General features: G+C 44.6%; 1 protein-coding gene across 1 annotated transcript in view; it reads left to right on the top strand.

Annotated features, from left to right (window-relative positions):
* The window catches only part of LOC132397492 (IgGFc-binding protein-like), a 238,387-nt gene that overhangs the window by 204,452 nt on the left and 6,439 nt on the right, over nt 1-27,496 (top strand). Inside the window, 9 exon segments of the mRNA XM_059976322.1 lie at nt 2,323-2,567; nt 4,035-4,164; nt 5,968-6,157; nt 10,400-10,558; nt 11,468-11,598; nt 16,140-16,339; nt 18,095-18,233; nt 22,530-22,658; nt 25,905-26,010. Of these exon segments, the coding sequence (XP_059832305.1) occupies nt 2,323-2,567; nt 4,035-4,164; nt 5,968-6,157; nt 10,400-10,558; nt 11,468-11,598; nt 16,140-16,339; nt 18,095-18,233; nt 22,530-22,658; nt 25,905-26,010 (1,429 nt within the window).

Here is a 27,496-nt window from a genome sequence, read left to right on the forward strand (position 1 = left end):
CTTAGAACAGATGTGCTGAAACTGGAGAGGGTTCAAAGGAGGTTCACGAAAATGACTCCAGAATTGAAATGCTTATCATATGAGGAGCATTTGATGGCTCCGGACTGTACTCACTGAACTCAGAAAAATAGGCAGGTGGGGGGAATCTCATTGAAACCTATTGAATGTTGAAAGGCCTCGAAGAATGGATGGGGAAAGGATGTTTCCTAAGGTAGGAGAGTCTAAGACCACAGAGCACAGCCTCAGAGTAGAGGGCATCCTTTTAGAACAGAGATGAGGAATTTCTTTAGCCAGAGAGTGAAGAATCTGTGGAATTTGTTGCCACAGGCAGCTGTGGAGTTATTGGGTATAGCCAAGGCAGATGTTGATAGGTTCTTGTTTCTTCAGGGCATGAAGGGATACGGGAAGAAGGCAGGAGATTGGACCTGGGAGGGAATTGGATCAGCCATGATTAAATGGTGGAGCAGTCTCGACGGGCCAAACGGCCTAATTCTACCTTGTATTTTATGGCTTATAGTAACTGTTATGTCGCTTTGCCACCAGTAGGTGGAGTCTAACACAACATACAGTATTGTGAAAATACAAGCTTGTTAAAAATTAAAACCATGTGTTAGTAAAAACTGCAAATTCAATCTTGCTAAAAACTTATTAATCCAATTAATACCTTATTAAAACCAGAAAAACAGCCAATTCCCACTCCATTCTCCTCTCGCCCTTTACCCATTGCTGTCTGAAACCCATATTCTGACATGTCCTGTGCTCCAATGAGTGAACTGTAAGCAGGTCACCCTTCATCACATAAAACTGAAAGCCAGAAGCACCAGCCTCCAAGAGGACCACAACCTTGTCGTAGGGTTTGCATGTTAGGGTGCCTCAGTGACCCAGAGAGTTATGTGGGCTGGAGTCAGGGCTTTATGTTTTGGCTCTTGGTAGGGTCACCCATGCCCTAAAGGTCAAAGACTAAGAATGGTCCACTGGTCCTCCAGGTTTAGGGGTTCAGCTCAGGGCTAACAACCCTGACTGGTCAAACAAAATTGTTATGCAAACAGCAATGAGAATTCCTTCTACATCTGAGTGTGGGATTTATTTATTTATTTATTTTATTGAGATGCAGTGCAGAACAGGCCCTACTGGCCCTTTGAGTCACACTGCCCAACCACCCCAGATTTAACCCTAGCCTGATCACAGAACAATTCACAATGACCAATCAACCTACCAACCGGAGAGGAAACCGGAGCACCCAGAGGAAACCCACATGATCACAGGGAGAACGTACAAACTCTTTACAGACAGTAGCGGGAATTGAACCCAGGTTGCTGGCATTGTAAAGCGTTGTGCTAACCACAACACTACTGTGCCACTACTATGACTGACAGTAGTGAAAACCGAGAGGAAGCTACTGACACGATGAAGGAAGCCCTGAACACCCCCCCCCCCCCCCGCTCCTGTCCAGAAGTGCTGCCTGTCTTGCTGAATTCCACCAGCATTTTGTATATGTTGCTCAACATTTCCAGTATTCCTTATGTGTTTATGGGCCAGAATCACCAGACTTCACTCACTCTTATACTACCATACATTGTAAGAGACCAGCCTCACACAGTCGAATTATCATTCAGCCATACATGGATACAGCCAAACGAAACAGCCAAGGTACAAAACATACACGTGCATTCAAATTAGCAAGAAAGAGAAAGGAAACATAGTCAGACAAGAAAACATATTTTAAGTCCAAAACCCTAAGCAACAAGACAGACCATCAAGTTGATGCTTCCAGCAATCCAGCCTGTCATTCCACCCAATCAAACAGCAAAGGGCAGCACCAACAGGAGAGGCTCGTCCTCAACCAAGCACGGACGCCACACTACACCCCATCTGGCGTTTCCTCGCCTGGACTGCAACCCATAGCCTGATGCCTAATCCTTGCTGCAACTGAGGCGTTGCTGCTGCCTCGCTGCCTGTCTCTCATCAAACAAGGAAACAGGTCTGCACAAACAACTTCCAACATGGTCTTGCAATTGCAAGAGAAATATCCAAGACAGTTTCACTGCACACTAACTCCGATGCCTTCAAGTAGCCAACAGCAACACTGTCTGCACCCAGGTCAGCTCCTCCAAACCCAGCCTGGCTCCTTCTCCATCCAGCCTGCCAGCCCCATACATACATACTCTTTAACACATTATGTATGTGGAACACTGTGTCCTAACCATCTGAGTGTGTTCTATTTGAATGGTGATCAAGGTTCAAGTGCACTGATTGTATTCCCCCAAGATATCTTGCTGTTTTAATATAATCTGGTTCTTTCTTCACATCCTCACCCTGCAGAGTACAACTCCTGCCACATTGCCGGTGACCCCCACTACCGGACCTTCGATGGCTTCAGACACCATTACCAGGGTCGGTACACGTACACTCTGAGTAAGACTATCAGCTCAGACAACCTGGAACCCTTCAACATCTCAGGCAAGAACAAACGGAGGATCTTCCACAGCTATGTCTCCTTCCTGGAGGCAGTGTATGTCGATGTCTACGGGCATTCTGTCATCCTCATGAAGCACAGGCAACTCGTGGTGAGTTTCACATCCAGACCTTCAGGTTCATGATCAACAAATCAAGAAAGTACAATTTTGCATCTCTGACATTCAAAGGGAGACGACGCTCTTCAAAGTACAAAGTACATTTGTTATCAAAGTATGCATACATTATACAGCTTTGAGCTTTGTCTCCTTACAGGTAGCCACAGACAAAGAAAACAATATAACCCATTTTAAAAAAGACTATCAAACACCCAATGTGCAAAAATAAAAGTAGCGCAAACAATAAAAGAAAGCAAATAGCATTCAGAACTGAAGTTCACAAAAGTGAGTTCACAGCCACGGAGTCAGTCATCACTGCAACTGATCCAGGAGCCCATTAGTTGCAGACGACAGCCTCAGTTCAGTGCAGGGATGAGCAAACCTCGCAGAGCAGCAATCTGAACCGGTCCATCCCTCACCTCTGGCCCCGTCAGGCTTTTCTTTTCAATCTGGCCCAGCACTTTAATCGCCAAACCACGAGTCATTCCTTGGTCTTTGCCCCTGGGCCTGCTGTTTTGATACATTCTCAGGCCTGGGCCCCGCCTCCCGTTTCAACGTGTACCCAACCTTCCCAATTCAGCTTGGCCCATAAATCAATCTAACCTTGGGTCTTTCCTTGCTCTCGGGTCCAGGCCCAGGACCTGCTGCCTCAATTCAACATCGCCTCACCTCGATTCTGTCACATTAAATCACCTCCAAATCTACTGTAGCAATGGCCAAGCATTGGCTCATTCTCCACCTCAACTCGGCCCAGGCCCCAACACCTTCTTTCAGCCTGTACATATTACGCCACAACCATCCTGCACCTTCGACATTTCAAGACTTCACAAAAATGCCAAGTCGTACAACCAGTTCAAAAACTCAACTCCAAAAAGAAGTTACCGGCTATTCATTGCAATATCTGGGAGTGGTGAATCTGTGGAATTGTTTGCCACAGGCAGCTGTGGAGGCCAAATATTGGGTATATTTAAGGCAAAGGTTCATAGATTCTTGATTAGTCAGGGCATGAAAGGATACAGAGAGAAGGCAGGAGACTGGGGCTGAGAGGGATATAGATCAGCCATGATGAAATGGCAGAGCAGACTCGATGGGCCAAATGGCCTAGTTCTGCTCCTATATCTTATGGTCTTAGTCTGGCCTCTACCCTTTGACCTGTTTGGCATTGTTTACCCTACCAAGAGCCAAAGAACAAAGCCCTGACTCCAGCCAATGTAGCTCTCTGGATCATTGAGGGATGCAAGCCTCCAAACCATTCAACAAAGTTGTGTCTCTTGGAGAAAAGAGTTTTGTTACAGGGCTTATATCTTTGAACCTACTCTGCTGCTCAGTAAGAGCATGGCTGCTTTGTATCTCAACATCTCCCCAACACTGGATCCACTCCCTATTCACAGATTTCTGATAATTCAGTGACATCCGTGGTTTGGGAAATGTGTATAACCTGTTTCTGTTTCTCAATCCCAGGTGGATGGTATCAAGATCATCCCACCATACGCACCAAAAGAGGGGCTTAGGATTTATCAGAGGTCCTCAACGATATATCTAGAGACTGACTTTGGACTAACAGTGAACTTTGATGGCCACAGTAGTGCAGGTAATGACATGATCATTTCACTGGTATCTCAACACTACCTTCAAGACACCGGCTGGCATGAAGGCAGTTCTGCACTGTCAGGGTAATGTGTGAAGGCAGTTCTGCATTGTCAGGGCAATTTATCGGGAACTCGGTACCATCAGGGTGATGTTGAGGGATCTCTGCCTCTGCCCTGCCGAGGTAATGTCAAGGGAGCTCTACAATGAATCAGAATCATGATTAATATCACCGGCATATGTCGTGAAATTTCTTAACTTTGAGGCAGTAGTACAATGCAATATGTAATAGTAGACAGAGAATAACATTTGTGTGTGTGTGTGTATTTTATATATATATATATATATATATATATATATATATATATAAAATGGTTAAATTCATTAAGTAGTGCAAAAACTAGAAAATAAAAACAGTAGTTGGGTAGTGTTCATAGGTTCAGTGTCCATTCAGAAATCGGATGTCAGAGGGGAAGAAGCTGTTTCAGAATCACTGAGTGTGTGCCTTCAGGCTTCTGTACATCTTCCCTAATGGTAGCAATGAGAAGAGAGCATGTCCTGGGTGATGAGGGTCCTTAATGATGAATGCCACCTTTCTGAGTCATCGCTCCTTGAAGATGTCCTGGATACTACAGAGGCTATTACCCATGATGGAGCTGACTGAGTTTACAAATCTCTGCAGCTTACTTGGATCCTGTGCAGTCGTCCCCCACCCCCATACAGTACATCTCTTCACGGTACATCTGTAGAAATTTGCAAGTGTCTTTGATGACAGACCAAATCTCCTCAAACTCCTAATGAAATATAGCCCCTGTCTTGCCTTCTTTGTAGCTGCATTAACGCATTCAGTCCAGGTTAGATCCTCAGAAAGGTTGACACCCAGAAACTTGAAATTGCTCACTCTTTGCACTTCTGATCCCTCAGTGAGGACTGGTGTGTGTTCCCTCATCCTACGATTTCTGAAGTCCACAATCAGTTCTTTGGTCAGAGTATAACAGAGGACACTCTTTACTATCAATAAATGAGTGCTGTCAGTAAAGTAGAGGCATCTCTACATTGGGGCAATGGAGAGAATGCTCTTTCGGTCAAATCCATGTAACCAGTTATATAGAGATGCTCGTTCACCATCCCTCAGCCTTTCTCTGCCTTCATCCTGCTCTGGCACCTTTATTCCATGGGTGCTTAATCTATTTTCAACATCGCTTTGGCGTCATCTCACCTTTCCTGACAAATTCCTTCAACAATTCCGAAGCTGTCATTCACTAAAATTACAGCATCAAGTGGCAGTACTTATCATAGTGGTTAGTGCAATGCTCTATAGTACAGGCGACGCAGGTTCAATCCCTACTGCTGCCTGCAAGGAGTTTGTACGTTCTCCCCAAGACCACGAGGGTTTCCTCCACGTGTCTTATGTCTTATGCTGTTCCAATTTCTTCCCTCAGTCCAAAGACGTAGCAGTTGGTCATTGTAAATTGTCTTGTGGTTAGGCTGGGGCTAAATCAGGGGACTGCTGGGTGGTGTGGCTCAAAGGACTGAAAGGGGCTGTTACACGCTGTACCTCAATAACTAAAATAAATTTTAAAATGAAGTGAGAGTTTTGGAAGTGATAGGAAACAAGGCCATGGCAGGTATTGAAACTGAGAATTTTAAGTTGAAAACTCTGCCAAGCAAGGCAGGAAAGTTGAACAGCAAATTGGCCATACGTGACAGCAGGTGGGAGGTCATCCAATAGAATTGCCAAATCTGGCAGTACCCAGGAATGATAGGCATGGCCATACTGACATTTAGTTTTGTCTCTCCCTCACAGTTATCACGATCCCAAGTACGTTCAAAAACCACGTGCGAGGTCTCTGTGGGAACTACGACGGTCGGAGGAACAACGAGTTTGTGAAACCAGATGGGACGGTGGTCCGAAATGTCAACGCCTTCGGTAACAGTTGGCGAGTAAAGCCAGAAAGAAGACACAGTGTTGAGTCTCGGGCACCGGAGCGGCAGAAGTGAGTCAATTCTATTCTCAGTGAGGTACCAGACCATGAGTTGGAGGAGGTGAGGGAGAAGGAGAGTGACAGGGGGACACACATGAGTTAGAGGTGGTGAGGAGAAGGACAGTGAGAGAGACACACATGAGTTAGAGGAGGTGGGGAGAAGGAGAGTGACAGAAACACACGTGAGTTAGAGGAGGTGGGGAGAAGGAGAGTGACAGAAACACACGTGAGTTAGAGGAGGTGGGGAGAAGGAGAGTGACAGAAACACACGTGAGTTACAGGAGGTGGGGAGAAGGAGAGTGACAGAAACACACGTGAGTTAGAGGAGGTGGGGAGAAGGAGAGTGACAGAAACACACGTGAGTTACAGGAGGTGGGGAGAAGGAGAGTGACACAGGAGTAGCAGAAATGGGGGAGAAGAGGAACTGAGAGAAAGGCATAGAGACAAGAGGGAATAAGCGGGAAAAATGAAGTGGTAAGATGTATAGAGAGGATGAGGGATAGTGGAAGGGATGGTAGTCAAGAAAATTAGAACACAAAATGGATAAGCATCAAATATGGAAGTTGGGGAGAGAGATGGAGGTTCAGAAATGGAATTGGAAGTATTATTTTTTTTAAATTTTATGTAGTGTGGAACAGGCCCTTGCTGCTCTTCGAGCCGTGCCACCCAGCAATCCACCAATTTAACCCTAGCCTAATCATGGGACAACTAACCTACATTATGTCTTTACTCTATAGGGGAACCAAAGCACCGCAAGAAACATACATCTCCTTACTGGCAGCAGCGGGAATTGAACTCGGGTCCCTGACACTGTAAACCGTTGTGCTGACAACTGTGCTACCGTGCCACCCCACTGACATGACGTGAAATTTGTTGTTTTGCAACATCAATACGATGCAAAGACATAAAATTACTATAAATTACAAAAAGTAAATAAATAGTGCAAAAAAAGGAAGAACGAGGTAGTGTTTGCAGGCTTATGGACCATTCAGAATCCAATGGAAGATAGGAAGAATCTGTTCCTGAATTATTGAGTGTGGGTCTTCATGCTCCTTTAATACTTCCTTGGTAATAGGAATAGGAATAGGGCACGTCCAGGATAAAGTCAGGTCAAGTTTATTGTCATTTAACTATATACATGTATTCTGTCAAACGAGACAATGTTTCTCTGGAACTGGGTGCAAAACACAGTAGTACACATAACATGCATGTAGCGCACAATAACTTAGAATAGTGAGAATTAAATCTACAAATGAATTACACATAGATAAACAAAGTTACGTACATAAATTAAATATTTTAGAGTACAGTACAAATTATCCGATGCCACTTCAAATGCAATGAGTTCAGACGCCTGTGGGAAGAATCTGTTTCCCATCCTGACTGCTCTTGTTTTTATGCATCAGAGTCTCCTGCCTGATGGTAGAAAGTCAAAGAGGATGCTGGATGATGGGTGGGATCCTTGGTAATACTAAGGGCCCTGTGTATACAGTGCTCCTGATAAATGTCTCCAATGGATGGTAGGATGACCCCAGTGATCCTCTCGGCTGTTCTCACAGTCCTTTGTAGGGACTTCCAGTCAGATACTCGGCTGCTCCCATACCAGATGGAGGTGCAACTTGTCAGGACACTCTCAATGGCGCTCCTGTAAAATTTAGTTAAATGGGGGGTGGGGTGGAAATGGCTGGAACCTTGCTTTCTTCAGTCTCCTCAGGAAGTGGAGGCACTGCTGTGCTTTCTTATTCACGGAGGTGATATTGAGGGACCAGCTGAGGTCATCTGAGATGTGAACTTCCAGGAACTTGTACTTCGCTGTCTCTACAGAGATCCTTAGTTATGGACGCTGCTTTCTTGAGGCTTCATGTTTTGAAGATGTCCTCAACGGTGGGGAAGGTTTGTCCATGATAGAGCGGGCTGAGATGATACAACCCCTTAAACACAAAACATTATGCCTGAGCCCCCAACACCAACTGTTCATTCCTCTCCAAAGAAGCTGCCTGACCTGCTGAGTTCCTCCAGTGTTTTGTGTGTTCCTCTGGATTTCCAGCAGCTGAAGAAGCTTAATACCACCATCAAGTGGTAATTGACCAGACACTTGCCACCAGGGCAGGTCAAAAGCTAGTAATTCAAAGTTCAGTGTAAATTTTAATATCAAAGTACATATATGTCACCATATACAACCCTGAAGGTTTTTTGTGAGCATGCTCAGCAAATCTATAATGGAAGAATAACCATTACAGAATCAATGAAAGACTGTGCAACTCAGGCATTCAACCAAAACTAACTGTGCAAATGCAAAAAGAAAGAAACAATAATAGTAAATAAATAAGCAGTAAATTTCGAGAACATGAATACTTGAAAGTGAGTCCAGACCAAGACCTGAATGTCAGCCTCTGAAAACACATCCTCGTAACACTGCAGGTATCCCTCCCAACATAGGTAATCCTCACTTGGAAACATTGTACCATCATCACTAGAGCTGCTTCCCACAACACTGCTGTGGTTCAAGAAGACATCTCATTACTCACCTCAGGGACAATGAATTGAGCAGCTCCTCACCATCCCCCACGACCGCGTCTTCCTGGAGGCCAAACATTTTCATTCCATTCCCATTCCCATTCCAAAGTGTCGGTCATGGCCTCCTGTTGTGCCAAGATGAGGCCACCCTCAGGGTGGAGGAGCAACACCTTATATCTGGGTAGACTGCAACCTGATGGCATGAATATCGATTTCTCCTTCTCGCCCCACTGTTTTATTCCACATTCTGGCATCTTACCTCTTCTTGCCTGCCTATCACCTGGTGCCCCTCCTCCTTCCCTTTGTCCTATGGTCCACTCTCCTCGCCTATCACATTCCTTCCTCTCCAGCCCTTTATCTTTCCTCCCCACCTGGCTTCACTTATCATTTCCTAGCTATCGTCCTTCCCTCCCCCCCCCCACCTTTTTATTCTGGTGTCTTCCCTCTCCCTTTCCAGTCCTGATGAAGGGTTTCGACCCAAAACATTGATTGTCAAGAAGTGACACTCACAGTCTAAGTCTGGTTTCTGCCAGTGCTGTTCAGCTATATAGGACTCTAGTCAGACCCCACTTGGAGTACTGTACTCAGTTCTAGTCGCCTCACTACAAGAAGGATGTGGAAGCCATAGGAAGGGTGCAGAGGAGATTTACAAGGATGCTGCCTGGACTGGGGAGCATGCTTTATGAGAATAGATTGAGTGAACTCGGCCTTTTCTCCTTGGAGCGACATTGGATGAGAGGTGACCTGACAGAGGTGTATAAAATGATGAGAGGCATTGATCGTGTGGATAGTCAGAGGCTTTTTCCCAGGGCTGAAATGGTTGCCACAGGTTTGAGATGCTGGGGAGTAGGTACAGAGGAGATGTCAGGGGTAAGTTTTTTACTCAGAGAGTGAAGAGTGAGTGGAATGGGCTGCCGGCAACTGCGGTGGAGGTGAATATGATAGGGTCTTTTAAGAGACTCCTGGATAGGTACATGGAGCTTAGAAAAATAGAGGGCTATGGGTAAGCCTAGTAATTTCTAAGGTAGAGACATGGTCAGCACAACTTTGTGGACCGAAGGGCCTGTATTGTGCTGTAGGTTTTCTATGTTTATGTAACTCAGAGAACCGCGTCTTGCCCTACCAATTTTTTTCTCTTATAACTTTGCACAGAGGAGAGGTGGCGGATGAAGTTTGAAGTGAGGCCAGAATTCGTCCTCAGCATTGTCACCGAGTGACTCTTGTTTGAAAGACAGATGACATACCTGGCCTGGCTGTAATGCTTTGTTCATTGAATAGCCCATTAACAGTCACATGAAGAACAGACAGGTGTTGGAATTTGTTGGGTTGGAGATGTGGGGAAAAGTCATGGAAAATGACTTTGGTTTCCTTGTGGACTATAACTTCAGGTAGCATAGTGGTTAGCACCATGCTTTACAGTACCAGCAACCCTGGTTCGATTGCTGCCACTATCTGTAAGGAGTTTGTATGTTCTCCCCATGACTGTGTGTGTTTCCTCAGGGTGCTCTGGTTTCCTCCCAAAGACGTACCGGTTAGTAGGTTTATAGGTCATTGTAAATTGTCCCATGATGAGGCTGGGGTTAAAGCTTGGGATTGCTGAGCTGTGCGGTTTGAAGGGCCGGAAGGCCTATTCCACCCCTTATCTCGATTAGTCAACATGAATATTCGGGCAGACGAGAGAGAAGAGAATCGGGGAACAGTGTTCACCTCATCACCAGAGTTTTCTTCTTTTAACAGGCGTGAACTGGTCGATCTGGACTCAGGTTTTACCACCGGTAACTGCTCCTCCCACCAGCTCTCCACCATGAACAACACCAAGCACTGTGGAGCCCTGTCCAATCCAGAGGGACCATTCAAAGACTGCCATTCTACTGTGGACCCCACCAACTACCAGCAGTAAGTGTTCCCATCCGCATATTCCCATTCGAGTTGCCCTTTTAACTTGGAGGAAGTTAATCGTTTGCTGCTGTCAGTCCTGTAGGACCTACCCCAGGCCAGGAGCCCCCAACCTTTTCTTCTATGCCATGGACCCCTACCATGAACCCCAGGTTGGGAACCCCTGCTCTCAGCCCTAAATGTAATTGCTGCTTAGGAGAAAAATAGTGAAGCAATAAGCTGTCCCCTCAAACTACCTGCATCTGTGTCTCTGTCTGCAACCTTCTCCCCAGCACACTTCCTCTACACGCCAAGACTCAGAAGAAGGGCCAGTTGTCTTAAGCCCCATACTTTGTAAAATAACCAATACATCTTCATACCCTCCCTCTCAACAGACCAAGCTAAGTGTAACCAAAGGCTGTATTTGGGCCATTGAGGGGTGACCTTGCTGAAGTTCACAAAACCACGAGGGGTATGTATACATGAATGGTCATAGTCTTCTGAGTTGGAGAGGCCCAGATACAAGATCAGAGGAGAGAAATTTAAAAGAGACCTGCAAGGTAATTTCTTTACACCGAGTGGAGTGAGCTGCCAAGGGAAGTAGTCTATGTGGTTACAATTACAACATTTAAGAGGTATATGGATAGTTACATGGAAGGGAGAGGCTTGGAGGGCTACAGCCCAAACGCAAGAAACTGAAATGATCAAGGAGGATGCTGACCAGATGGCCTGAAAGGACGTCTTTCCACATTCTATTCCTCTGACGCTAAGTGAGGACCCTTGGGATAATGGGATTACAGAGAAGAGCTAGAGATCCCTCATCCCAGCAGCTTGAAGCATTGGTCAGGGTAAGAAATGGCCTTTAGAGGGAGGTTCTTCAGTAGACAGAGATGGGAATCTGACTTTGCACTTTCTTTGTCTACCCTGCAGGGACTGCCTGTTTGATCTGTGTGCTTTCTACAACAACACTGAACTGCTATGCGCTAACTTTGAGGCCTATTCACTGAACTGTCAGGAGCAGGGAGTGCGACTCAGCAACTGGAGACTACAGACTGGGTGCAGTAAGTAAGGCATTGTATCCCAGCCCTAATCTTTTCCCTTACTGGATTATGTCTTCTAACACTTCACAGGTAAAGCCCTCTCAACCAATGAGCACATCTACATAAAACACTGCCAGGAAAGCTGCATCCATCATCAAAGACCCCCACCGCCCAGCCCATGCTCTTTTCTCACTGCTGTCATCAAGTAGAAAATTCAAGAGTCTCAGGACTCACACCACCAGGTTCAAAAACAATTACAGCTCTTGAACAAAATTGGATAACTACACTCACTTACCCAACCAATGATCTCACTTTAAGGACTCTATCTTGTTATTCATTGCTATTTACTTATATTTGCATTTTGATGTCTTCTGCACTCTGGTTGATCTTTCATTGATCCTGTTACAGTTACTATTCTATAGATTTGCCGAGTATGTCCACAGGAAAATGAACCTCAGGGTTGTATGTGGTGATATATATGTACTTTGATAATAATTTACTGCGAATACTTTGAATATTTTGAATACTTTCACCCCCTGGTCTTTACAGCAGCCTCTAGTGGTAGGGATACCTCTGCTGTGACCTTTCCCCATGGAGCCTTCCCAGGCAGCTGCAAGAATCTTTGGTGTATCTCTCAGACCCATCCCTCATCCACCAACAGCAGAAGTATTTACTTTACTTCAGCATATGTCCTTAGAGATGGCCTGAAGCAGTTCTTTGTTGCTTAATCGTGAGGTTCACTTCCCAAAGCTCTTTGAAAGTGGCCACACAAGCTTATAGGGTGGTCAAGAAGGTTTATGGAATGCTTGTGTTTATTAGTTAAGGCATTGAGTTCAAAATCAAGAGATTATGTTGCAACTTTATAAAACTCTGGTTAGGCTGCATCTGGAGTATTGCGTACAATTATGGTCACCCCACTACAGAAAGGATGTTGAGGCTTTGGAGAAGATTCAGAAGAGGTTTATAAGAATTCTGCCTGGTTTAAAGGGCATGTGTTGTCACAAGAGACTGGACAAACTTGGTTGTTTTCTCTGAAGAGGCTGAGGGGAGATCTAATGGAAGATTAGAAGATTATGAGAGGCATAGATAGAGTGGACAGAGAGTATCTGTTTCCCAGGGTAGAAATGTCTAACACCAGAGGACAAGCATTGAAGGTGAGAGGGGGTAGGTTCAACGCAGAAGTGAGGGATTTTTTTTACTCGGAGAGTAGTGGATGCCTGGAATGTGCTGCCTGGTATGGTGGTAGAGGCAAATATATTGGAGGCTTTTAAGAGACACTTAGATAGACTCATGGATGTGAGGAAGATGGAGGGATATGGACATGGTGTAGATGGGAGGGATTAGTGTTTGGGTGTTTTTGACTTGCTTTTTAGCTGGTACAGCACAACACTGTGGGCTGAATGGCCTGTTCCTGTGCTGTACTCTTCTATGCTCTATATTTGGGAAGTATTCTTGAGAAATAACAGAATACTAAGACACATTTCAATAACCCTTCTCATCCTCCCATTCTATATGATTGCCTTGGCATCATTAGATACCACTGTTGTTATCTTATTGAACCAATATTCAGAAATTTCAAGTGCACTTATTATCAAAGTATTGTTACATCCGTGGCCCCCTCCTTTTTGAGAATCGCAAGATCACTATTAAGTCAGGTCAGGAGACCAGGATATGAGAGAAAGACATGCAAAATCCACAAAGAGTTTGGAATGTGTCCTGGCCTCTGAAAGGCGGAACCATTGATAACGGCTATTGTCTCTTGGAGATGGAATTGTGTATTGAATACTGTACAATTCATCGAAGCCCCCAGGCAATGAACCGAGGGGGGTTGGTGGAGGGATTGCATCATCCCAACCTGATTGATATCTGAGACCCTGTGAGTCAGGATAAAAGAGGGTCTGGGGAACAGCCCCTTCAGACGCACCAGAAGAAACGTTAGAACTCCTGTAACAGCATAATAGCGAAAGCCGGTGGAAAAGCCCACGTGCGTCCTTTTCCATTTGCCTCGGAATTGGTGGGCCTTTACCACGGAAGCACGGCTTTAGCTAACCACAAAGGGGAAATCAGTCCCCAACGACTCTCGAAGGATTGACATCATAAAAGGAATGGGCAAGTTAAACCTCTGTCTTTCTCTCCAACCAAAAAGCTGCAGCTTGAATGAACTTGAGTGACTTTTATATTTCCATCGGACAATACTTTATCCCCTAGACAACGATAGAGCTATTTCTTATTGATTATTATTATACCCGCGCTTTTAGATTTAGTATTGACAACGTATGTTATCGGTATGTTTGCATTGATATTATTTTTGTGTATTTTTATCAATAAATACTGTTAAAAATAGTACCATCAGACTTCAACAGACCTCTCTATCTTTGCTGGTAAGTGACCCAGTTACGGGGTACGTAACAGTATGCATGTAATATACAACCCTGAGATTCATCTTCTCCACAGACAGTCACGAAACAAAGGAACACCATGGAACCAGTTCAAAGAAAAAAAACATCAAACTACAGCGTCTATGAAACAATTTAGGAAAGTTCTGTGTAGTTCAGTTTAATTTAACACCGTGTTATTTGTTGATTGCAAGCCGCAGAACCAGTCTGCCCTGGTCAAAATCGCACAATATAGCAATAAAAAAAAGTTGCAATCAGAAAGCAGAAACACATATAACATGAATTGTGAAGTTCTCTAAAAACGAATCCAATCTACAAGCTACTCTGATCAAACCTTGCCCAAGACACAAGACTCTTGCACCTTTCTCCAGCTGCAGTGAGATCCAGTGATCTGAAGACTTGCACTGGATTCCACTGCAGCAACAAGGAATATTAAATTAATTAAATAGATCTTGAATAATTATCAGCTGTGGTGATTATAAAAATCCCATCACATTCACTAATATCCTTCAGAAAAGGAAATACAGTGGATTCCGCTTAATCGGGAGCAGTACACTTTGGCCCACTTAAGCGGCTGCCCCAATTAACCAAAGTTTCATGGAGATGGTTTAAAAAGATATAAAAAAGACAAAGTATGGTTTAACTGAGTAGCAAGTTATGTATTTAAATGAAACACAGAACAAATTAGAACACTACCAATAAGTCTACAGTACTATAAAACTGTATTAGTTCCTAATCGTTATCAGAGGAATTCATCCAGTGTACATTGCAGTGTTCTTTTGATTGACTGCAAATGAACAAAATCAGCACAGATACCTAGTGCAGATAATGGACTGTCTTCATACAATTATTTCGATGATAGCATCCTCCAAATCTTCATTTTCATTGTAACATTCAAGATGGTTGTTGATACCTTCAAATTCTTCATAGTTTCTAATTTGTTGAAGTAATGAAATCATTTCATTTTCACTTCCAGCCATTTCTGGCATCGCCAAGCCTGAATGCTAGAAACCCCAGTGACCAAAACAGTTCTGAATTGTCTTACTGCTTATTTCTCACCAATTATCAACCACAAAAATAACACACAAATGCTGGAGGAATTCAGTAGGTTAGGCGGCATCCACAGAAATAAATAAGCAGTTGACGTTTCAGGCCGCAATGCTTCTTTAGGACTGAAAAGCAGAATAAAATGGTGAAAAGAGGCTAGCTGGAAGGTGATAGGTGAAGCTATATAGGTGGGAAAGATAAAGGGCAGGAGAGGAAGGAAACTGACAGGAGAGGAGAGTGAACCATAGAAGAAAGGGAAGGAGGAGGGGACAAAAATCATTGCTTTTTGAACACAAACATGAGCAAATGGCACTAGTTAGAAACTGTTTGGCAACAGTCTCCTGTCCCAATTAAGTGGCATTGTGAACCAAATAAATTGTGGGAATCTTGGCTATTTACTCAATTAGTTTTTGTTCTTTGAGTTGTCCCAAATAATCGGCTGCCATGATTAACCGATAGCCTAATTAAATGGAATCCACTGTACCTTTATGACTTCAGACCCACTAATATGGTTGATTCCTAACAGAACAGCAGAAAGTTTATAGCATGGAAAGAGGCCGCTTGGCCTATCATGTTATACTAGGTCTTGGGTAAGAACAGTCCAGTAAATTGCACGTCTTTGCTTTCTCCTTACGGCCATGCTTTTATGCATCTTCCTTTTGATTGCCACGGTTGAATTTGCTTTTCCAAGCAAAGAAATCCAAACCCTAACTACCCAAAAATAATCTTCACATCAGTTTTGTTTTTCTTACCAACAGTGTTCCCTCAAAGATGTGTGCATGTGCGTGCGCACACATCTTTTGCTAGTAGTGCACAAAGGAATTTAAAATGCGCACAACAGGTTGTCTCCCTCTACCTCGTTGATGTGTTAAGTATATTTCATGATCGTACACAACTGCATTCCTTTTCTTGTTTCAGATGTGGATGGTGTTGGCAACGTGGAGTTTGTGATGATTTGTCTGCAGATTTTAGAACTGGCTTATTTATACATTTTATTGAAGAAATTATTCAGTGTACACATGTTGTCACTGGGCAAAAAATTGCATAGCACAAGATTTTTGCACACACTGCCTTTGTATAATTACTGATCAGTCCCACTTTTGACTTTGTCTCTTGTAGGTATGAAGTGTCCTCCAAACAGCACATACAAGCCCTGCATGACCGCATGTCCATCTACCTGTGCTGATCTCTCTGCTCCCTCCAAATGTTCCTTGACTTGCCTGGAAGGGTGCGAGTGTGATCGGGGCTTTGTACTCAGCGGCTCTGAGTGCGTGCCCTTCAACGAGTGCGGATGCACCTTCCACAACAAATATTACAAGGTTGGTATCGTGTCTGCTCTCTCCCATCAGCTGTTCAGAGAGAATTTTCTTCCTGCCTAGAAATGGTAGGTTTGTCTCTTACAATGAGCGACACATACAAATGCTGGAGGAACCCAGCAGGTCAGGCAGCCTCCGTGAAGGGGAAGATTGTAAGATTGTAGCATGAATATCAGTTTCTCCTTCTGGTGACCAAGTTTCCACCTCACACTCCTCCAGTCCTGAAGAAGGGTCTCAGCCCAAAACTTCGACTGTTATTCATTTCCGCAAATGCTGTCTGACCTGCTGACTTCCGCCAGCATTTTTTGTGTGTTGCTTTAGTACGATTATTACTGCATCAGATTAGTAATGGTACCCACTGGGCAAATAACGGTGTGGGAGCTACAAACCTTTAATGGATCCATTGATGTTTAACATCTATATTAATGATCTGGATGATAATGTGGTAACTGCATCAGCAAATTTGCTGATGACAGCAAGATTGGGGGGTATAGTGGACAGTGAGAAAGACTATCGTGGCTTTTAGCAGGAGCTGAACCAGCTGGAAAAATGGCAGATGGAATTTAATGCAGGCAAGTGTGAGGCGTTACACTTTGGTAGAAACAACCAGGGTTGGTCTTACACAGTGAGCAGTAGGGCACTGAGGAGTGTGGTAGAACAAAGGGATCTGGGAAAACAGGTCCATAATTCATTGAAAGTCGCTTCGCAGGTAGATAGGGTCGTAAAGTGAGCTTTTGGTACCGTGGCCTTCACAAATCTAAGTATTGAGGACAGGAGTTGGGATGTTATGTTCAAGTTGTATATGACATTAGTAAGGCCTAATTTGGAGTATTGTGTGCGGTTTTGGTCATGTATCTAAGATTAAAAGAGGATAGATGTTGCTGGATCTGGAGGACCTGTGTATAGGGAAAGATTAAATAGGTTAGGACTTTATTCCTTACAACATAGAAGATTGAGGGGAGATTTGATAGAGGTATACAAAATTATAAAGTGTATAGTTAGGGTCAGTGAAAGTGGGCTTAAACCACTGAGGCTGGGTGGGACGACAACTAAAGGTCATGGGTTAAGGGTGAAAGTTTAAAAAGTTTGAGGGGAAACATCTTCACAGAGGGCTTTGAGAATGTGGAATGACCTATCAATGCAAGTGGTAGGAGCTAACTTGATTGCAAAGTTTAAGGGAAGTTTGGATAGGTACATGAAAGGGAGGGGTATAGAGAGCTATGGTCCAGGTGTAGGTCGATGGAACTAGGCAGTTTAAATGGTTCGGCAGAGACTAGATGGGCCGAAGGGCCTGTTTCCGTGCTGTAGTTTTCAATGACTCTAGGATTCTAACCGGGCCGCTGAGGCAAAACAAAATGCGCTCTCAGAGGCCTGCACCCAAAAGAAAGAGAGAAAAATATGGCTTTCAGAGTAAATTAGGGCACCAGGGTCTTTTCCTGTGCATTTCCACTCTGTAAAATGATCCTGATCAATCTAGGTGATTTGCCAGTAGCCTTCATCCCTGTGACACCATCCACATTCTGGTTAATGCCCTGAATAAGCAAGGCCGATAATGTGCTCTCTTCATCCCTGCTCCATTCCTGAAGCGGAGACCCTCTTTTCCCTCACCCACTCCATCTGGGTTTTAAGGCCCATACACTATGTGGTCCATCCCTTCCCCAGGCATCATTTTCAAGAGTCTCCCTTTGGGAAATCCCTTCTGGTTGGTGTATACACCTTGAGGTGCCTTTAACTGCTTCCCCCTTTTGTTTCCCACAGCTGCAGGAACACTTCCTCCTTGGTGACTGCCAACAGGACTGCGTCTGCGACAACACACAGACTGTCCAGTGTGATCCCACGCAGTGCGTAACAGACCAAGTCTGCACCGTTTACAACTTCACACTTGGCTGCTTCACAGGTACAGTGCAGACAGGCAAGGGGGCAGGCGGCCACAGGGTGAGGCATCCCATCCGTTACTGAACAGAATTTTCCTGAATACATTTAAAAATGCAATACATTAAAAAAAACTATAAATTACAATAAAAAGTATATATGAGGCCACGTGACCCATCTGGTCTGCTCTGCAATTTCAACATGGCTGATCCATTTCTCTCTCAATCTCTCCTGCCTTCTCCCCGAATCCCTTCACGCCCTGACTAATCAAGAACCTACCGACCTCTGCCTTAAATATACCCAGTGACTTGGCCTCCACAGCTACCTGTGGTAACGAATTCCACAGATTCACCACCCTCTGGCTCAAGAAATTCCTCCTCTATTCTAAATGGATGTTCCTCAATTCTGAGATTGTGCCCTCTGATCTTAGACTCCCCCACCAAAGGAAACATCCTCTTCACCTCTAATTTTTTAGGCCTTTCAATGTTTGGTAAACTTCAATGAAATTCCACCCCCCCCCCCCAATTCTTCCCGTTTCCACTGAGTAAAGGCCCTGAGCTGTCAATCACATCTCATATGATAAGCCTTTTATTCCTGGAATCATTTTTGTGAACATCCTTTGAACCTTCTTATTCACACGCTTTCTTAGAAAAGGGGCCAGAACTGCTCACAGTACTTCAAGTAAGGCCTCACCAGTGGCTTATAAAGCCTCAGCATTACAACCTTGCTCTTATATTCTAGTCCTCTCAAAATGAACGCTAACACCGCATTTGTCTTCCTCACCACCGACTCAAGCTGCAAATTAACATTTAGGGAATCCTGCATGAAGATTCCCAAATCCCTTTGCACCTCAGATTCTGAATTTTCTCCCTGTTTTGTAAATAGTCTATGCCTTTATTCCTTCTATGGTTCCCGACACTGTATTCCATCTGCCACTTCTTTGCCTATTCTCTTAATCTATCTAAGTGCTTCTGTAGCCTCATTACTTCCTCTAAACTACCTGCCCCTCCACCTATCTTTGTATTGGCCACAAAGCCATTGATTCTGTCATCCAAATCATTGACAAACATCATATAAAGATGCGGTCCCAACACAAACTCCTGTGGAACACTACTATTCACCAGCAGCCAATCAGAAAAGGTCTGAGGAATTATGGGATCTTGCTTTTTGTACATTAGGCATGTTGGTTTCTACTTTACAAAGGTGATCACATAGAGTCATAGAAAAATACAGCACAGAAACAAGCTGAGCCATTTAAACTGCCTACTCCCATCAAGCTGTACCAGGACCATACCCCTCCCTTCCACATACCTATCCAAACTTCTCTTAAGTATTGAATCCGAGCTTGTATGCACCACTTGTGCGATCAATGAATGCATGTTCTAATTAGCAGAATTAAGGTTCAAAGTTCAAAATAAATTATTATCAAAGCGCATTCTATATGGACTCCAACAGGACCCCAGCCACCTTGAAAAGGAAAGAAGTGACATTAAAGAGAAGAATCGAATTTAAACTGTGTCACAGATGAACTCAAAGAAGTTGCCCTCTGGTGCATCTTTAGTTCTGGGATACAGCACGATGGAAAATTGGATTCAAACTTGACTTGCCAATAGGAGCCAGGGAGTTGTACTGTTGGATGCCAGTGACTAGTGGGGTACCGCAAGGATCAGTTCTAGGACCTGACCTTTGCTGTTTGTCAGGAGCATGATCAGGAAGTTTGTGGATGTCACAAAAATTAATGTAGATGTTAATGTGGAAGGTAGTCTTACAGGTTGCATTGGTGGTGAGGAAAGCAAATATGATGTTAGCATTCATTTTGAGAGGACTAGAGTATAAAAACAAGAATGTAATGTGGCTTTATAAAAGACTAGTAAGGCCTCACTTAGACCATAAGATATAGGAGCAGAATTAGGCCATTTGGCCCATTGACTCTGCCATTTCTGACAGGGTGAATTTAATCATACTGTGATCATTGCCCCCAAGAGTTCTTTTACCATAAGCTCTCTAATCAATTCTGGTTCATTGCACAGAACAGCTGATCCCCTAGTGGGCTCAACCACAAACTACTCTAAAAAGCCATCTTGTAGGCACTCTAGAAATTCCCCCTCCTGGAATCTAACACCAACCAGATTTTCCCAGTCTAACCTGCTTAAGAGGATGTAGAAAGGATGTTTCCTATGGTGGGAGAGTCTAAGACCAGAAGACACAGCCTCAGAATGGACGGACGTCATTTAGAATGGAGAAGAGGAGGAATTTCTTCAACCAGGAAGTGGTGAATCTGTGGAATTTGTTGCACTCTCAGCTGTGGAGGCCAAATTATTGGGTATATTTAAGGCAGAGCTTGATAGATTGATCAGGGCATGAAGGGATACAGGGTGAAGGCAGGAGATTGGGGCTGAGAGGGAAAATGAATCAGCCATGATGAAATGGCAGAGCAGGCTTGTTGGGCCAAATGGCCTAATTCTGCTACTATATCTTATGGTCTTATGATCTTAAGCTGCAGAAAGATATAGATGCTTTGGTGAACTGGGCTGAAATATCGCTGCTGGAGTTTAAGCTAAAAAGAGATATGAAGCGATACATTCTGGAAGTTCTAATAACATGCACCATGAATGATGTTGGCTCGAGAATTATAGAGGAACTGAAGGACCCTGGAGTCCATGTTTCCTTGAAGGTGGCCAACACAGTTGGGAAGGTATATGGGATGGACATTGGCACTCGCTTTTCAGGGAATTGAATACAGACAGACTAAAGAGATTATGTTCTACCATTAGGAAACTGGTAAGACCTCGGGTAAAACATTGTGTATCTTGATCAAGTTCAAGATACAGGAAAGATGTAAATAAGGTTGAAAGAGTACAGAGAGAATTTACAAGGATGTTGCCGGGACTGGAGGAGCTGAGTTATAAAGTAAGATTCAGACTTTAATAGGTTCAGACTTTATCCCTTGGAATGTAGAAGATTGGAACATAGGAGATTTGATGGAGGAATACAAAATTATGAGGGGTGTAGATAGGGTAAATGCAAGCAGGCTTTTTCCACTGAGGATGGGTGGGACTGCAACTAGAGATTATGGGTTAAGGATGAAAAGTGAAAAGTTTAAGGCAAACATGACAGGAAACTTCTTCACTCAGAGGGTGGTGAAAGTGTGGATTGAGCTGCCAGCACAAATGGTACACGCGAGCTCAATTTCAACATTTAAGAGAAGTTTGGATAGGAGAGGTATCCTGGTCCAGGTTGATGGGAATAAGCAGTTTAAATGGTTTTGGCATGGAGTAGGTAGGCTAAATGGCCTGTTTCTGTGCTGTACTTTTCTATGACTCTTAAAGTTGCTTTCTTGCCTTGTCCCCCTCAGCAGAAGTAAATGACACCAAGCAAATTCTTTATCTCCAGCTCCAGACCCTCCCTCACACTGTAGGTGGTTCATATTGATTGGGGTTGGGTGTGTCCAGTGTTAAGTGTTGTAGCCCTGGGAGTGCTGGGGATAGTACAGTCTTTTGGACCTATCCAAGAGACCAACAAGAGTGATAGCTCTAAAGTTATTTGGGCCTAGAACATAGAACATAAAACAGTACAGCACAGGAACAGACCATTCAGCCCACAATGTTGTGCCAAACCAGCTAAAAAGCAAATCAAAAACACCCAAACATTAATCCTTCCTACCTACATCATGTCCATATCCCTCCATCTTCCTCACATCCATGTGCCTGTCCAAACGTCTCTTAAAAGGATCTAATATATTTTCCTCTATCAGGCAGCACATTCCAGACATCCACCATTCTCTGAGTAAAATACTCACCCCTCACATCCCCTTTGAACCTACCCCCCTCTCACCTCCAATGCGTGCCCTCTGGTATTAGACATTTCTACCCTGGGAAACAGATACTCCCTGTCCACTCTATCTACGCCTCTCATAATCTCTTAAGCCTCTATCAGATCTCCCCTCAGCCTCCAGCACTCCAGAGAAAACAACCCAGGTTTGTCCAGCCAAGTGATAGCAGATTCCCTCTAAACCAGACAGCATCCTGGTGAACCTCTTCTGCTCCCTCTCCAAAGCCTCAACATCCCTCCTATAGTGGGGTGACCAGGACTGTATGCAATACTCTAGATGTGGCCTAACCAGGGTTTTATAAAGGTGCAGCATAATATCTTGATTTCTGAATTCAATGCATCGGCTTGGATAATGGTTCTTGGGCTACCGGGCACATTGTCTAAGATGTGAATTGTATAAAGCAGCAGTTACATTCTGATTACCCAAAGAACCAGCAGATAGAACACCTCACCAGTTCTCACTAACCTCTTTGTCTTCCCTCTTCCTTAGATGGGCCATGCCTAGCCTACCCCTGTCAGAATGAAGGAACTTGTGTCCCCTTGGGAAAGAACTACACGTGCAAGTGTGAACCCGGATTCATTGGCAGGAACTGCGAGATAGAGCAAGAGGAGATCACTGGTAAATATCAAACCACTGGCCCTCAAATTCATGACATTTATGTATTCTGAGACTGGAATATGGAAATTCAGATGCCCAGCAATAGGTCCTGCTGACGGTTATAATTATGTTTTGTAACTTCAAAACATTAAACTAATTCGAAGGAAGACACGAGTCTGAAATGCAGGTCTAACTTTGTTTACTTTAAGTGAGGCGCACACCTATCATGTGGTCACATAATGACGTATGCAATTCGCACATTATACATATAACATAATTAATTATTTAAATGAATAAGAATGCTTAATCAAATTATAATATTGAAATATTAAATACACAGAAGTTATTTTCTATTCTCATTATTTCTCTCCCTCTTCCCTTCTCTTCCTCATTCTCTCTGCCTGCTCCTGTTCCCTCACTCTCTCTGCCACTCTTTTCCTTACTCTCTCTGTCCCTCTCTTTCTTGTGCTTTCTGTCCCCCTCTACCTTGCTCTCTCTGCCCTTCCTCACATTCTCTGACCCCTTTTCCTTGTGCTCTTTGCCCCTCTCTTCCTCATTCTCTCTTCACCTCTCATCATTGCTGTTTCTGCTCCTCTTCATCGCTGTCTCTACTCCTCCCTTCCTCGCTCTCTGTGCCCCTCTCTTCCTCACTCTCTGCCCCTCTCGTCCTTGCTCTCTCTTCTCCCTCTTCCTCGCTGTCTCTCCCTCTTCTGCCTCACTCTCTATCGCTTTCTCTCTGCTCCCCTCTTCCTCACACTCTCTGCCCCCTCTTCCTCGCTCTGTCTGCCCCTCTCTTCCTCACTCTCTCTGCATGTTTTCCTGCTTGCTTTTCATTCTGTGTTTCCGACACTGTCTCTCACACTGTGTCCTTAAGACTCTTTCTGAATCTCTCTTCCTTGCTCCTTTTCTCTATCTCTCATTCTCTTTCTTTGGATAAATAGGAGCCTGTTTTGTATTATGCTGAACACAGAGCAAAATGCCCACCCACAATACACCCTGAAAGCATTACATACAACACTTGATACTTGGACATATCAGGAGATAACAGGGCTGATGACCAAAGGTTTGGTCAGAGAAGATAGGTTTTCAGACACATTAGAGAGGTTTCTGGAAGGAATTCTAAATCCTGACACATTGGTTGTGTATACCACTATTACCAGTGATTACAATAAGACCATAAGATATAGGAGCAGATTTAGGCCATTTGGCTCATCTAGTCTGCTCCACCAATTCATCATAGTTGATCTATTTTCCCTCTCTACTCCAATCTCCTGCCTTCTCCCCATAACCCTTCATGCCCGAACTAATCTATCAACTTTGCCTTAAATATACCCAATGACGGCCTCCACAGCCGCCTGTGGCAATAGATTCCATAGACTCACCACTCTCTGGCTAATGAAATTCCTTCTCATCTCCATTCTACATTGATGCCCCTCTATTCTGAGGCTGTGTCCTCTGGTCTTAGACTCCCCTACCATAAGAAACATTCTCTCCACATCCACTCCATCAAGGCCTTTCAGCATTTGAGAGAATGGCTGTGGAATGGAGTGAGGTGGATCTCCAGGCTGCTCAAGGTAGGGAGCACAGGTATCACCTGTAGATTTAGGGCTGGAGAAGATAGGGGGGTATGGAGTGATCTGAAGACAAGCATGCTATTTTACAATCAAGGCAACACCCATTAAGTGCTGGAAGAACTCAGCAGGTCAGGCAGCTTCTGTGGAGAGGACTAAACAGTCATCAATTTATTTGGACCAAGACTCTTCATTAGAACTGGAAAGGAAGGAGAAGGTTATCATATGGGTAGTGATTGAAGGCTCTAGGCCTGTACTCGTTGGAATCTAGAAGAATGGGGTATACGGTGGGATCTCATTGAAACCTATAGAATGCTGAAAGGCCTTGATTAAGTGGATGTGGAATGGTTGTGTCCTTTGGTGAGGGAGTCTGCAACCAGAAGGTACAACCTCAAAATAGAGATGTCCCATTAGAACACAGATGAAGAGGAATTTCTTTAGCTGGAGACTGGTGAATTTGTGGAATTCATTGCCGCAGGCAGCTGTGGAGGCCAGGACACTGGGAGCATTTAAGGTGGAAGTTGATAGGTTCCTGTTTAGTCAAGGCATGAAAGGATATGGGGAGAAGGAAGGAGAATGGAGTTGAGAGGGAAATGGAGCAGACTCAATGGGCCGAATGGTTTAATTCTGCTCTTACGTTTTCTGGTCTTATGGAATACAAGCTGGCAGATGTTAGGTAAGGGGGTGGTGGACATGATAAAGTGAGAAGCTGCAGGGTGATAGGTGGATGAGGTGAAGGGCTGAAGAAGGAGGGATCTGATAGGAGAAGAGAGCAGACCATGAGAGAAAGAGAAGAAGGAGGGGTATCAGAGAGGTGTAAGGAAGGAGGAGAAGAGAAGGGGTAAGAGGGGAGCCAGAATAGGGAATGGATAAAGACATAAGGTGGAGGGAGTTGTCAGAAGGAGAAAGCGATAGTCCTGCTGACAGATTGGAGGCTACCCGGATGGAATATGAAGTGTTGCTCCTCCAACCTGAAAGTGCCCTCATTCACATTCTGACATGTCTGTCTATGGTCTCCTCTACTACCATGATGAGTTCAAACGGGTTGGAGGAGCATCAATCTCTATAACTTCCGATAATTTCTCCTCCTCCACCTTCTCCCTATTTCTATTCCCCATTCTGGCACCTCTCTTACCCCCTTCTCTTCACCTCTCCTGCCCATCATCTCCCTCCGGTGCGAATCCTCATTCCCTTTCTCCCATGCTCCACTTTCCTCTCCTATCAGATTCTTTCTTCCTTCAGCCCTTGCACCTATCACCTCCCAGCTCTCACTTCATTCCACCCTCATTCCCCACCCACCTTCTCCCTCACCTGGCTTCACCCATCACCTTGCAGCTTGTACTTGTTCCCCTTCCTCTACATTTTAATTCTGGCTTTTACCACAACCGCCCCCCCCCCCCCCGCCCCACTTCCTTTCCAGGCCTGATGAAGGGTCTCGGCCTGAAAAGTCGGCTGTTTATTCATTTCCATAGATGCTACCTGACCTGCTGAGTTCTTCCAGCATTTTGTGTGTGTTACTCAAGATGTTTAAATTGTCAAGTCCGAACATGCCAAGGGAGTGAGTGGGAAATTTGGTTACGGGCTGGCTGTGTAGACAGAATCCAGTAAGCTGGAGATGCAAATAGTTCTCACACTTGTGCTGAGACCAGTGGAAGAGGTTAAGGTCATTCACTTATGACTTTCTTTTGCACTGTAGTTCGTCCAGACTCTGACACTCAAGTGATCCTCATTGCTGTTCTCGTCCCTCTGGCCGTGCTGCTCATCATTGTCATCGGACTGGGAGTCTACTGCTGCAGCTACAGGTAAAATATTGGTAACCAATGGTAATGGGGCAGCCCACGACTGTCGCCATACATTCCAGTGCCAACGTAACATGCCCACAATGCTCAGCAAAACAACACAAGCAACAACAGCAAATGAGGCCCCTTTCTTCTCTCCCCCACCCACTCTCACACGCAGACAGGTCAGGCCTCCAGCATCCAGTGGACTCGCAAATGTCGGGCCTCCAACTTTCCTAGTGGACTCATAGATTCATGGGCCTATGGTTTCGGCCATTGGGCCTCAATTTCCAGTCTCGCCGATTCAGTATCGATTCCACAACTCCTACCTCCTGCCCACGCAGACCTCCGACCCTAGGACCTGCTGACCTTGGGGTTCATCTACCCTTGTCCTCACAGGTCTTTGTCCACAGTGCTTTCTGCCTCAACATCCTTGAGATTTGTTTTCTTGCAAACATTTACAGGAAAATAAAGAAATATAATAGAATTTATGAAAAACTACATTCAGTATTTTACTAGGTGCAACTGTACTCCTCGTTAATGCAAACATCTAATCAGCCAATCATGTGGCAGCAACTCGATACATAGAAGCATGGTCAAGAGGTTCATTTGTTGTTCAGATCAAACATCAGAATGGGGAAGAAATGTGACCTAAGTGACTTTGACTGTGGGATGATCGTTGGTGCCAGATGGGGTGATTTGAGTATCTCAGAAACTGCTGATCTCCTGGGATTTTCACACACCACAATTTCTAAAGCAGGGGTCCCCATCCTGGAGTCCACTGACCCTTTGCTTAATGGTATTGGTCCATGGCATAAAAAGGGTTGGGAACCCCTGGTCTAGAGAATTATTGACCTCTAACTCCACCACGTCACTGTCCCTAAAACTTATTCTAACCTGAAATTCCGAACTCTGTCCCCAAAACAAACCCTCTGAACCTAAAAATCTGCTTACTCTGAGCATGACCTCGATGGAGGCTGCAGCTCAGTGCCATCCTAACCAGTCATGGGGAGTGTGGGAAAGATTCCACCCCTCAGAGCATGATGCAGAATTAAGGAAAGAATTTCATCTGTATTCTTGATGGCATTCCCACAACCAAGACCACCTAAGAGACCACACTGGAGGAGCTTGTCTCACTAACACAAATCAGCTTCTCTGAGGGCTCTGCTGTCAGAGTCAACCATGGATGTTGCATCCTAGCTGTCCAGGTATGCAAGCCTGGGCAGTACTATATGGAGAGCAAGCCATGACCCATGTAACAAGCCCCACTCTCCACACAGCTGATGAACCCAAAGAAACGGTAGGGACCGATACAGTTTGGCACCAGGAGTTGCCAGTCAGCATTGAACTCAACACTCCAAATTTTTCCTCTGGGTTTACTCCCGAAGCCTTCCCCGTGAGTGGATACAGCCGCAAGGTAGTGAAGGTTTCAGATCAGTCTTCCTTCTCCTAGCTGAGCTGCCAACCACAGCTGGCCAGCCTTGTCTGCCTGAAGCGACTGATTTTAAGG

This window comes from Hypanus sabinus, chromosome 7, assembly GCF_030144855.1.
Source record: "Hypanus sabinus isolate sHypSab1 chromosome 7, sHypSab1.hap1, whole genome shotgun sequence".
Taxonomy (NCBI): Eukaryota; Metazoa; Chordata; class Chondrichthyes; order Myliobatiformes; family Dasyatidae; genus Hypanus; species Hypanus sabinus.